Raw genomic sequence first — 12,886 nt, 5'->3', positions numbered from 1 at the left:
TGGTAAATACTTTTTCAATGTCAAAGTTTTAAAACCTGGAAAGCTTGTTGCCATTTTGTAAAACTAGGCCTACTAAAGGTGCCCACAGACTTGAGATAAGTGATCCGACTATGTATGTATATCTGGCAAGGCTCATGTTCGAGGCGGGAGGCGAAGGGCATCTCTTTGGCCAGTCCATGCATGTGGCTAATCTTTCACGGTAACAAGCATTGAAGTATCCGATTTCAAATTTCTATTCGACCCGAACGTGCTTCTTGAGGATCCGAGGAGGAAGGCGTTTCCCGGTTTTGTCGAAGAACCGCGAGCTAACCCTGATCCATTTATCCTCGTCATACTTTGCAGCAATTTGGTTTAAGAGGATAACCTCTTCAAGGGTGAAAGCTTCGTCGAGATAAAGCACTTTCTTTGACAAGTCGGCATCCCGGGCCCCGTCCTAAAAAGGATTCGGTTAAACATATGAATAAAGAGCAAAAATGGTAGTATAATTGCAAGAGAAGCAGATGCTCACATTGTTTGTAACTAGAGGCTCCGAGAACGAGACACGGCGCCCACTTGGCTTATTATTCCCTTCCGGTTTGGCTGGCTTTGGTTCTTCCCGGGCCTTTGGCTTCTTTATCGGCGCCATTGTCTTTGGTTGAATTACCCCCCAGCGATCCTTCAGTACATACACCGGTTTCCCAATGGAGGCTGATATGGCTCTCCAAGGCGCGTTCTCGGCCTTCAATTTCAGGAGTTGGAAGTCTTGCTCTGCCGTCCACTCGAACACGGGAATACTGGATTTAGCCGGGTTGGTCGTAGAGGGTGCTGCCGGTACTGGCGCTGGTTCTGGGTTTGAAGCCGCGGGGTTCGCCTCCACCTTTTGGTTTGCTGGCGCGGGGGCGGCCTCTTTTGAGGTCAACAGACGCTGAGCCGCCGATGCGGACTCATTATTGTGTGCTTCAAGCAAGGACCGCTGACATGGTTAACACAAGGCAAATGACATGTAGCAAGGAAACGTGCAACGGATACCTTAAAGGCTGCAGCTGCAGCTTCAGCACGCAATGTGCTTGCACTTTTGAAAACATCTGCGAATGAGATCTTGAATTCAGATTTGGAACGTGTAGAGGGAGGCATTGCATCTACCAGATGCTCAAAGTCCTGGTTGAACAATATCAATGTGCGGCCAAACTACTGTCGACAGAAAAGTCATAGAATTTTGTAGGGCTCAAGACATGCTGATTGGAAAGAGAAGAAAGAGCAGTGAGTAGGAACCTGCCTACTATGCCGTATTGATCTATCACTTGAAAATGTGTGCCAATACCGTATATAACATAAATTCCTAAGGGAATTTGTGCGCGCAATACAGATTCTGCGACGCACTCTGCATCATGCAACAGATGCTGTAAGCTTGGTTTTTTGTCATATTTGAAGCCTGGAGTAGCTTGAGTGCATACATCACTTATTGTTAAAGTAGTCACAAAATTGCAAGATAGTGCATGAAATGGATCAAGCTTGGTGCTCCTGGAGAGGAACCTCCACACAAGCGCATCTTCCCAGATGGTCCGTGCGCACCTCACCACTGGAAATTGAGTTGGACACTTGGTGTCAACGAACATCATGAACATACTCAAACTGGCACACAAGGTGCAATTCTTTCATTTGTCCAACTCTTGGTTTTGATCTCTGTTTAGCCTTGAATATCGCAAGTACAAAACATCATGCAACTCTTTCCTACCACCTTCGTGGTGGCCATCTTGGGATGGATAGGGGTAGCCTCAGCACATAACATTCTCCTTCGTGCACATTCAAGAGAGTGTTTCTTCGAGCAATTACACAGTGGGGATAAAATGACAGTTACTTTCCAGACTGGCGATAGGGAATTTGGCGGAAGCAACAACCTCGATATCAATTTCTGGGTATGCCACTGACAAGCCAAGCACTTTTCTTCGCGATGCCCATTTACTCATATCATACGCTCTCTAGGTCGAAGATCCATCCGGTAACCATCAGTATAGCAAGACATACATATCCTCCGACGAATACTCCTTCACCGCGACCCGCGACGGCAAATACGTATACTGCTTCGGAAATGAGGCCTGGTCCTCCAACAGCAAGGAAGTTTCCTTTAACGTGCACGGAATTGTTTATGTTCCCGAGGCCGAACTCCCAAGCGATCCGTTAGAAGCTGAAGGTAGGGGCTTAATTGGCGATAATGTGATTGTTTGGGAACATGTGCTAAACACCACCGCAGTGAAAAAACTGTACGACGAGCTCATCCAAATGAAAGATGAGCAGCAGTACATCATTATCCGCGAACGTACCCATCGAAACACCGCTGAAAGTACGAATGGTAGGGTTAAATGGTGGAGTCTTTTCCAATTGGGCGTGCTTATTACAAACGGCCTTTTCCAGGTCTGGTGGTTGAAACGATTCTTTGAGGTATGTGATACGCTCGGTGCCGGCTGCTTAGTCTGCCTCATAGAGCCCCGTATACTAATCAATTCCGTCTGCTAGGTTAAACGGGTGGTCTGATTCTTTCTCTGGAGAGTAAAATAGTCTTATGCGGAATGAAATGTTCACTAGAGGAATCATGCTTTCACCTACAGGAGTAACTGGATTTGAGATTTTCTCATAGAACCTTTGTGGCTAGCATGGATTTGTTTATTTCCGGCATTGTGATACTCCTTCGAATATCGAATTGATCCCATTCGATACCTGTATTAATTCGTTTTGTCTTTTAATGTGGATGATTATGCTGATGAATTATACACCAGTATGGGATTAGGCTGGTTAATATCTAACCATACGATCCTCACCAGAAGTTCAACCCTGCAAACTAAGGTCTACTTCATGACTCCCTCGGCGGCTATCTCAAATGTGAGCTTGGCATGCATTCTATGGTGACACAAAAAGTGGCCTTAGCAAATGCCGACAATTCAACATCTTACGCGCATGCAAATGCCCGACATCGCCTGATAGCATCTAAACAAAACATAGCTCCCAAGGCGGTACGATAGTCAATGAGTGCATAGCAAAAACATCACAATACATCACATTTTACCCTTTCACCGACCCTCAATAAATTGTATTCAACATGAACGGGCCCAACATCGGACCAGTCCACAATGCTTTAAATGGCGACGACGTTCTCCGCTTCTGCTGGCACTTCCAGGACTGCTCAGGTTGTCTGAAAGCATCGAGCTCTTGTAGCTGGTGTCCACTCGTACGTTCAATATCCACCCTCGCTCTATAAAATTTACATTACAATCATCTAAAAAAACAAAAATATATTATGCTCTCCCAAAACTGCAGTCCTCTACTTGCGTGCCTAATCCGTCTCGCATTCCCATACTATCTCCTATCCGCAACGCCACGATCTGCGCCCTCGGTTCAAAGGAACGATGGGAACTGCGTTCCCGGCCATTCGGGTGCGCTGTTAGCACGATCACTCTACTCACGGGTATTATAGCGACGCTGGGGACTTGCCTATTAGGTCTGGCTGTGTGGATGGTTGTGTCCTGGGTAATGAATAGGTCGAGAGACAAGCAGGGAAGCGTTGGGGATCAAGAAGAAGGGGGGATTGAAAATGTTGCTGGGGCCGGTATAATTGGCATGCTAGGTGGATGGCTGGGAAATCTTGGTCTCCCAGGGCATGATGGCGAAACAGGTGGACAGATCGGAGCACAGAATTTCTCAGAGACGGATGATGGGGAGGATGATGGGAATATCAGTGAGAGGCAGCCATTCCTAACATAGCTCAAGGCGAAGCAGCTTGCTTTTGTCCTGGACGGAAATAATATGTATTTAGGTATGGACTTCTTAATACTATTCTTTGAGGATCAATCATTTCTTGTTCTTGCACGAAAGCGCATGATTTCAGAGAAAAGCCCTCGACTTCGTTACTTGCAAACCTTGCTGACCCTGTATTCTACAATCGTGATACAATCTTTCTCGTAAATCATTCGTCCGGAGGCGACGAACACTTCATTCTCAAGAAAAGCATATCTTTCGTCCCCGGTCTAATTTCAATTAGAACTTGACCCAACAAGATTGTTAGGGTGGTTTTATACCTCAAATGAAAGGTGCGTGACTAGAAACATGTTAGCACCCCACCAATAAATGGCGCTTTAGCAGTGGGCATTGAAGCTTACAGATATTACCGAGAGGAGTCACTGTAGTCTCCGATGTACGGTTCAAAATGGCGTTGATCTCAGGGGTGGCCTTCACAACGCCAGTATAATGCAGGTACACCAACTTGGACCAAGCACACCATGAGTAAACTATATAACAGAATTCAAGGGGCGACGAAGTTCATACCGCGCCATCGTCTGTTCTATATTGCAGAATTATAAATAAGCCCCTATCTTTATGAGAGGGTTTCTGTAAAGGAACTTACCGGATCACCCCATGAGCATCCAGTCTGAAATGTTTGCCGTCAGGATCAACACGGATATAATCGTTGCCAGAGCCGACAAATTCGCCATTGAATGCTGGGGAAAAGCCTGGTAAACTTTTCACTCTCCCGCCAACCATCGGCTAATGAAATATTAACAACTTTAACAGCCATAGAAAAGGCTTGATAGGACTCACCGTGATGAGGAGGTCACATTTTCTCGAGGCACTTCCTGTTGGGCCAGAAGGTTAATTGCTATGCGTGTATGGTATGGCTGGGAATAATTCTATAATTACCAACAGATTTGGCTGACTCAATTTGAATCTATGTATTCTCGAGTCAGCTTCAGGTGCCATTTCATCCATCAGGGTGCTTACCTGGAGGCTGAATGCGGGTTGCAAAGTTGGGAATTCGATCATGGTTCGTAGAGTTAGTGAGAAGCAGTTATGCTGGTATACGGTAGATTGTATAAACAGGCCAAAGAGCAGCGGGGGAATAGAGACAAACTGGTTTGATTTGCTTGGTGGTCAGTAGTTGTCGTGTGAAGAGCTATGGAGTGTCCCATAACAAACTGAGGGGTTCTCATTGACTGCCCCACCAACCGGGGTTGCTGTATGGGGAAGGCTGCAGGGTCTCAGTTCGATTGACCGAACAAGTCAGCGGCCGCCCCAGAGATAGCAAAAGGGAAAGAAAGGCTCTGCTGCCTGACTGCAAAGAAAAGACACCGCAGTTATTACATTGTGGTACAGCATGGTTGAAACAAACCAGCTTGTATCTGTAGTAATAAAAGATGCATGCTTCCCCTCATATAAATACATCTTGAATAATCAACTCAGGTTCAGCTGAATAAGATGGTACCTTCACATCCAAGTTGGTGCAGTCAAGTCCTCTATAGAGACCTCTAACATATGTCTAGTTATGCCTGCTGCTCGTTAACCACTTATCAAGAACAGGATGTCAAGTTGGCTGGAAAGGATAGCATGCAAAATGTTGTGCTGATGCCGATATAACCCTTTACATAATGAGAGGAGTATGTACTGTTCATACATATAGAATCAGTGCATTTAAAGCAGGCTTTGCGTTAAACATATGTGCAGGTACTCCGTACTTACATATTCTGAAGACCAATCAGAGAATTTTCATAGAGAAATCGAGGGCCAAAGCCAGACTAGTCATGCTGGTATCTCTTCTAGACTATTTGACGTTGAGCATCATCATAATGCGTTGAAATGTCTGAATCTGGCTATTCGTCGATCGATCTTCCTCAAAATACGGAGTATCTTTGGTCAAATGAATATCAGTCGAGTTAGCTATCCCAGCATGTATGAGGGCAGGTGCTTCTGCCTTTCCGGCTAGCGGTGCGACGCGATTAATATGCACTTTTGATAGAGTCCTTGATAAGGCATAATATAGCTACCGCTAAAAGTTTGATTTCGACCATATCAACCTACATTGGATAAATGTGGAATGGCGGAGCTCATTGTTGTTGCTGGTACGGAGTGCGGAGTAGAACTTTGGGGTGGATTTGGACCCCAAGGAATCAAAGATGCCAAGGCCGGTAACAAGTTACGATTATGACTCTTGGCATGCTTCCTGACCTCAACTTCTGAATTACACAGCTGAAAAGGGCTGCCCTTGGGCAAGTGGATAACAAAAAGGGTGCCTTGTATATTTGTCGTTGGGCCGCCTTCCTTGACGAAAGCTTCTTCGTTGGCGTCGTGAGCTTCGTACGCTCTCATGGTATAAATTTCCGGCTTCGGGCGCGCTCGCCCTCTTTTCTTCGAAGTCATCATGGCCCAATGGGTTTGGATACTGCCCTTGCTTGCAATTTGCCCACATGGAATTGCTGGGCAAGCCCAGCAACGCTTTCAGCTAGAGGCCGATATCAGGGGGGAAAATGTTGTGGGAACAGAGGCAGACAATCCAAGGCTGCACGGGCGCTTTCTACACATCACAGGTAAACCGACGTGATCTCCAGGCTTGCATTTTACCGGCTAATCGTCCTTTAGATATACATCCGGATCCTCACTACAAACCTTTCAGTAACTCGGACTCGAAACATGAATGTCACAGGGGGAAGGGACATGCAGGGTATTTGGGATCGGCTGGCTCCGATTGTGACGCGCCATTTGCCCTCGTCAACGCTACGTTTAGATGGATAGAAGAAAATTTAAGCAACTCTATTGATTTCGTGGTGTGGACTGGTGATTCAGCCCGGCATGACAACGATGAAAACATTCCACGCACCGAGAAAGAAATTATTTCACTGAACCAGGCTATGGTTGAGAACTTTCAAGAAGTCTTTTCCGAAAAGAAGAAAAGTGATAAACACTTGCGCATCCCAATCGTTCCGACTATTGGAAACAATGACATGATGCCGCATAATATCTTTCGTGCTGGCCCAAATCGTTGGACAAGGATCTACGCTAGCATGTGGAACAGGCTCATTCCCGAAGAGCAGCGCCATTCCTTTATACAAGGCGGGTGGTTTTATGTGGAAGTCGTGCCGAATCGGTTGGCCGTAATCAGTTTGAATACTATGTACTTCTTCGACTCCAACAATGCTGTTGATGGGTGCAATCATAAATCCGAGCCAGGATACGAACATATGGAATGGCTCCGGATCCAACTTCAATTCATGCGGGATAGGAACATGAAAGCCATCTTAATCGGACATGTTCCTCCAGCAAGGACGGCCTCAAAAAGAAACTGGACCGAGTCATGTTGGCAGAAGTATACTTTATGGTTGAAACAATACCGTGACATTATTGTTGGCAGCGTCTTCGGCCATATGAACATTGACCATTTCATGCTTCATGATTTTCAAAATTTGAAAATTGGTGATCAAGGAGCCATTACACTCGAAGGCGGTGATAGCCATACTTCTGATGAGTTAACCACACAATCTAGGACAACCTATCTGCGCTCTCTTCGGGATCTGTGGGCTAAATTACCATCCCCGCCTTCTAAAAAGGCTAATCCTCACCTGGCAGGCTGGATCGAACAAACCTCAAAACTCACTGTCAACAAGTCCAAAAAGAAATATCACCGCCAGATCGGCGGAAGATGGGCTGAAAGATATGCCCTCTCTTTGGTATCGCCTAGTGTCGTTCCCAACTATTTCCCGACTTTAAGGATTATAGAATACAATACATCAGGATTGAGCGGCTTAGACTTATGGTCCCACCACGATGCGGATGATGGTGATGTATTTGAGGCTCAGGCTTCCCTTAACTCAACTCCCAACATTACATTGGAAAGTGAATTGGAGCAGTCGAAGAAGAAAGGTCGAACGAAGAAGAAGAAGAAGCACAGAAAGAAGAAGAAGAAGCCTCCTAAGTTCACCGTCCCTACACCACCTTCGAGTACAGCGCCTCCAGGGCCCGCTTATTCAAATCAGCCGTTCACCTGGTTGGGGTATTCCCAGTACTTTGCCAACATCACGAGGACCAATGCACAATTAGGAAAGAAGCCCGTGGCAGCGATAACCCCAAGCTGGCGTGAATACCAGCTGCAGAAAGCTGAAGATCCAACAAACACGTTCGGTGGGGACCCTTTCAAATTCGAGGTTGAATACGACACTCGTACCGACAAAGCCTTTGGGCTAAAGGATATGACGGTTAAGAGCTATTTAAAACTGGCAAGAAAAATTGCGGACAGTCCAGAGCTAACTCAGAGTTGTATCAGCCATGGCTCGTCTTGCGGTAATCTCGTGGCCGGGAAAACGGCTGAATCTGAGAACGAGAATTTACCCTTTTTTCTGCCTGAAGAGAGTAAAGGGGTTGTCTCCATCTCTCGGAAAAATGTATGGAAATGGTTTTTACGCCGAGCATTTGTCGGGTACTTTTCTGACAAGGAGTTGCATGACTTAATCGATGGGGTCTAAATCGGCCAGGCTTATTTGCTGTAATTGACTTTACAGCCTTTTGTTGAAACGTTCTTCTTCGAATTCCACCTTGTGGTTTAAATATTGGTCCTTTGTGCTTGAAGGATTGCATTTACTAGGTGTTGCTTGGTTGGTATACATTTGCTTGCCTTTTATGTTGGGACCCTTTTCTGGTGTGACATTTTTTATTTTGAGCAGGCTTATGGGTAAAATACTTGCATATCTAATTTCTTCTCGTCTTATGTGCATCTCTATACATTCCCTAGAAGTCAACAAAACCTCACTTTGTGTTTTTGTTCATTTAGTATCAATCCTGACTGCACGCTCTTCCGTCTGACTACATGCTCTTCTCACCGCACGCTCTTCCGTCTGACCACATGCTCTTCTCACTGCACGGTCTTCCGTCTGACCACATGCTCTTCTCACTGCACGCTCTTCCGTCCAATCCCCACTCCAATGTTATGTTTTGACAAATTGGCAAAGACATCCTAAAATTATTCTCTGGCGCATTTCAAGTGAATCAGTGATTTCATTATGTCTTTTATGAAGATCTGTCAAGAATCTTCTAGCTTTTTTTCCATTCAACAGCTATTTCACAGATCTCGGTCGTTTCAAATAAAGACTGCTGTCTGCGGGTTCCGCACTCTTCGCCGAGCAAGACTAGTGAATTCACATTTATTAACTGCCAGAGAGCCAAAACTTCTCTGAGATTCCCTTCTTCTCACTTCATAATCCGCTTTGTTACCAGATACAAAAGATCTTCCACATTTTTGTATCAAAACCCTGGGTTGAATGGGGCAATGATGGAAACCTTTCAACCCTAGGCAGGTCTCTCTTTGATGTTTCCATAGCGGGATATCTCATTGTGGATAGCCTGCTTTGTTGGGCTGCCAGCATAGCGCTGCCCCTTTTGAAATGCTAAACTTATTTAGGTTGCCATCCCAGTGGCCCTGGGCATTTTTAATGGCCTGAGAGGCATATGTTTGTGCTGTGGGACGGCAGTTGCCAACATCCTGAAAAGGAGCCACGCCGGCCTGGTTGGAGGAATGGAAGAACGGCCGGCGTTTTGTCGGATGGCGAAGGTAGGGCTGCGATTCTTCTGCATAGGGAATCATTGCGTGTTTTCGAGGTAATCTGCTGGAAGTTCTAGTGAGTACATCTGAGTTTTTCAGTCTTTGGGATTACCTGAATATCATGGGAATGGTCACTGTCTCAAGAACCAATTCTTCTGTCCTATATGGTTAGCTGATCAACTTCTTTGGCAGGCAAATGATGCTGAGTATGGCACTCATTATACGCAGGGTTACCTGGGCGCGCGATTCGAACGTTTGACTTCTTTCATGGGCTGGTAAGGTGAAAGATGTCCGTTTGTCAGCTGCCCGCCTCCAGAGGCATTGGGAATTACCCACCAAACAATGATAGTGTTTGAAGAGGATAGTCGGTACGTTCCCTTCCTCTTTACAACTTTTTTGACAGCAATATCACACATTCCCAGCCCCTCCAGCCATAAAGCTATAAAGCCTTCTCCCACATCCAAATACTCGAAAGCATCCCAGTTCTGCATTTTAAAAGGCAAAAGCAACGCTGCAAACAGTTTAAACGACATATCGCTAAAGCCTGACCTTTCCCACAGCCTTTCGATAACTCATATATTGAACCAGATGGATTCCAACACCCAGAGCGGTTCTCAAGCTCCCAAGGTATGATAACTTGCGCAAAAGACTCTTCACTTTATTTGATGGCTGAAGATATGAGATAATTCGTGAGCTAACTTCATGTAGCCCAAGGGTATGAAATCAACGTTCCAAAGGACAAATGTGTTCCTCAAATTAACATTGTTTAGGGATAAAATGGACGACACGGGAAGAGAATTTTCTTGTCATCCGGTCCATGGACCCAACCGTCACAAATGACTGGTTGTTAAGGAACATGCCTCAAGAAAATGCAAGGACAATCAATGCCGTCACCGGGCATTTCAACGACATGCGAATGAAAGGGAGGCTCTCTCGAAGCTGGAGAGCAAAGCATTGGAACCACGATAGGCCGTGGACCGTTGAAGAAGACGCAGAGATACTTTTATGGCATGTGTCAGGCCGGGCCAACCTCGATCCGCAAAAGTTTGTCAGGAATGACCGCGCGGGCGGTGCGGTACTCGAGCGAGAGAAATATCTCTGTGAAGACGCGGAGCTCGTCGAAACCGTTGCACGGATCGAGGAGCGACTACGGCTGATCCTGCTTGAGCACGACATGATCGACACCGAAGCCGATACAGTTATGGCACGACAGGCAGCCATAGAAGCCCGGCGGGAGGAAGGGAACGGCCTTGTGGAGATATATACTGCGATACAAGACTCGCTAAAGGCACGAGAAGCTGATGCGGAAGAGCATACTGGGCAGGTTTAGGCTGGGTAGCAAGTAAGCTTGAAAGGCCACTTTGCCTGCCAGAGGGTAGTAGGAGATACAGACGTCAAGTGCGAGGCTCGTCATGTATGTAGAATTATAATTAACTTTGCCTCTAAAGGAAAAAAAACCGATTACGGTCCACGGATCCCAATCGTCAAACTTTCCTTTTCCCATGGTAACAGTACGGACTAACATAGTCAATGAGGACGGAATATCTTCAACAAGCACCTTGACAACCATCAAATTGCGTGTGATCCCTTAATTATCTCCCAAGAGCCATATCACCAGCTCTATTAAAATTTCAGCATGATACGGAGCAAATGTGCCACAATCCTGAGAGGGCAAGAAAGCAGTGACTTTTAGCCGGAGCTAAAATGGCGGCCCAAGACAAGGAACTTGGTGGCCTCGGATGAGGCGCACACAGATGGTTTTCACCTGAAGGACGAGCGGGTGAAATAGAAGGGAGTGCTCCGTATCTGTGCTATGTCTACGGAGTAGGACAATCATCGAGAAGAGATAGACGCCACGCATCTGGGTTTGCTTTTGCGACGCTTGAACAGTGCATCAACTTTGCTTGCCCTTGGACTCTTGGAGTGAAGGCCCACTGGTGATGACGATATCCCGACAGATGGAAAAAATAGGTGGCTGGTAAACTGTCCTGCTGCCTGAGGCATTGCCGGCGGCGCATGCAAGGTTCAAGGAGGTTGGGTCACAACAGGCCAAGACGTGGCGGGCTGCGTCGAAGTGGGAAACAAAGTCCTCTGGTGTGGCAGAGCGGAAGGACAGGGCGAACCTGCTCAAGGGATTGAGGAGGTCTTTTCGCCCTGTTCAAGTGAATTGCGACATGCGCCTTATCCATGCTGACACAGCGCCATCAGGGCGGAAGCGAACTGGAGTCCACAGAGGATCCCAGGGTTGAGGAACGGACTATTCCCGGCCTGACACGTAGAACTGGCGGTGTCCTTAGTCCTGATCGATTGCATGAAACCTGCAGGACCAACTCACGAGAATGCAAGGCTAATCCGCTTCTTGGGGTGTCAAGTTCTCTGGGTCTGAGCGTGCGAACCTGCTGGTGAGGCGCTGCCTTGCTGTCGTCGAGTGCCATGTGTGATGCTTCTGACATTTCAACGGCCACACGTTGCTGAACTTTGGTTCTTCTCTCATCTATATTTTCCACAAGAGCTGCTTGTTCTCCTGTGTCACTGTTAGGCTTGCAGATCAGGAAATCCACGGAATCGTGAAAAAGAAGCAATAAGTTTAAACCTCCGGCGAAAATTTCGGGGCTCGCTACAAGCATCGCCAGCATTTCCCCCGAGATCTGGCAATCCCAACAAGATATCCTCTTCTTTCACAAGATCAATGGATGGCTTTCGGCCAGAGTCCTGTGCAAAATGAAGCTGCGACTCTGAAAATACTTTGACAATCTTGAATTTAGGCCATTCCCAGCCCTGGCATGCGCCCAACTCATCGCTCCCACTGTGCCTAAATTCCGCCGGATATCCGCCCAATCTCGACTCCAACGACACTCAATTGCAGACAATGAATCGCGAAATCCTCAAGACCAATATATTATACCTCTCCTCGACGTCGCTAATTACCGATCGGCTCAATTCCCTCTCAGCGCGCCCCATTGGCTGCCATCCACGTTCATCCGACGAATCATACTGATGCCCCTTGGTAGTTGAACGAACCTGTTGCAAAGGTATGCCATTGGACTAGGTCCCTTCTTGAAACTCTAGCTGATATATAGAAGCAAATAGTTACAGTTGTCGCCAGCTCTGCTTTCACCTATTTCTTCTGTACATTACTCTTGGATTTCCCTGCGCGATTTTCGTTATATACAGGACGCTTTGACAAGGTCTCTCGCCCTCGGGCGTTTTTCTTCACGGTTTACGGATTACTGTACTATATGCGCCTTTAATACGTTTATTCTGGATTCTTTTTGATCCTCGCTTCGACATCGCGGAGACGTTTAATAGATCGATGGTTTTCGACCCTGTATACGGCCTGTTGAAGATTACCATATTCCTATCAGCGGAAAACACTTTTATCGCTTTCAGTTTCTTTGAATTAACCCTTAATAGCGGCTCGCAACGAGAATTGTCGGTCCTTTAGCCTTGAACTGCCTAGACAACTGATTCAAAACTAGCCGCTGAGCGTTATACCAAGATCGGGCTCTGTCTGCCCTATCACAATCTTGCAGGCACTATTGATTTTATTTTTTC

At 46.5% G+C, this 12,886-nt stretch overlaps 6 protein-coding genes across 6 annotated transcripts; 3 read left to right on the top strand and 3 right to left on the bottom strand.

The window, feature by feature from the left end:
* Positions 1 to 232: 232 nt before the first annotated feature.
* On the bottom strand, positions 233 to 1,113 carry UREG_05883 (uncharacterized protein; the record flags this gene model as incomplete). The annotated part of the gene is made up of 3 exons (XM_002585148.1): positions 233 to 433; positions 509 to 952; positions 1,009 to 1,113. The coding sequence occupies 3 exons, from the start codon at positions 1,111 to 1,113 to the stop codon at positions 233 to 235; spliced, it is 750 nt and encodes a 249-aa protein (XP_002585194.1).
* Positions 1,114 to 1,826: 713 nt separating this feature from the next.
* On the top strand, positions 1,827 to 2,511 carry UREG_05882 (endosomal P24B protein; the record flags this gene model as incomplete). The annotated part of the gene is made up of 3 exons (XM_002585147.1): positions 1,827 to 1,895; positions 1,963 to 2,418; positions 2,494 to 2,511. 3 exons carry the CDS (start codon positions 1,827 to 1,829, stop codon positions 2,509 to 2,511), a joined length of 543 nt encoding a protein of 180 aa, XP_002585193.1.
* A 1,779-nt stretch (positions 2,512 to 4,290) lies between these two features.
* Positions 4,291 to 4,791, bottom strand: UREG_05881 (uncharacterized protein; the record flags this gene model as incomplete). The annotated part of the gene is made up of 3 exons (XM_002585146.1): positions 4,291 to 4,312; positions 4,376 to 4,515; positions 4,750 to 4,791. The coding sequence occupies 3 exons, from the start codon at positions 4,789 to 4,791 to the stop codon at positions 4,291 to 4,293; spliced, it is 204 nt and encodes a 67-aa protein (XP_002585192.1).
* Positions 4,792 to 6,163: 1,372 nt separating this feature from the next.
* On the top strand, positions 6,164 to 8,258 carry UREG_05880 (uncharacterized protein; the record flags this gene model as incomplete). Its single annotated transcript, XM_002585145.1, has 2 exons — positions 6,164 to 6,329; positions 6,382 to 8,258. The coding sequence occupies 2 exons, from the start codon at positions 6,164 to 6,166 to the stop codon at positions 8,256 to 8,258; spliced, it is 2,043 nt and encodes a 680-aa protein (XP_002585191.1).
* Positions 8,259 to 9,118: 860 nt separating this feature from the next.
* On the bottom strand, positions 9,119 to 9,373 carry UREG_05879 (uncharacterized protein; the record flags this gene model as incomplete). Its single annotated transcript, XM_002585144.1, has 1 exon — positions 9,119 to 9,373. One exon carries the CDS (start codon positions 9,371 to 9,373, stop codon positions 9,119 to 9,121), a length of 255 nt encoding a protein of 84 aa, XP_002585190.1.
* Positions 9,374 to 10,187: 814 nt separating this feature from the next.
* UREG_05878 (uncharacterized protein) lies at positions 10,188 to 10,661 on the top strand (the record flags this gene model as incomplete). The annotated part of the gene is made up of 1 exon (XM_002585143.1): positions 10,188 to 10,661. One exon carries the CDS (start codon positions 10,188 to 10,190, stop codon positions 10,659 to 10,661), a length of 474 nt encoding a protein of 157 aa, XP_002585189.1.
* Between the last annotated feature and the right edge of the window lie 2,225 nt (positions 10,662 to 12,886).

The sequence above is a fragment of the Uncinocarpus reesii genome, genomic scaffold, assembly GCF_000003515.1.
Source record: "Uncinocarpus reesii 1704 scaffold_3 genomic scaffold, whole genome shotgun sequence".
Taxonomy (NCBI): domain Eukaryota; kingdom Fungi; phylum Ascomycota; class Eurotiomycetes; order Onygenales; family Onygenaceae; genus Uncinocarpus; species Uncinocarpus reesii.
This window is presented reverse-complemented; position numbering and strand designations above follow the sequence as displayed.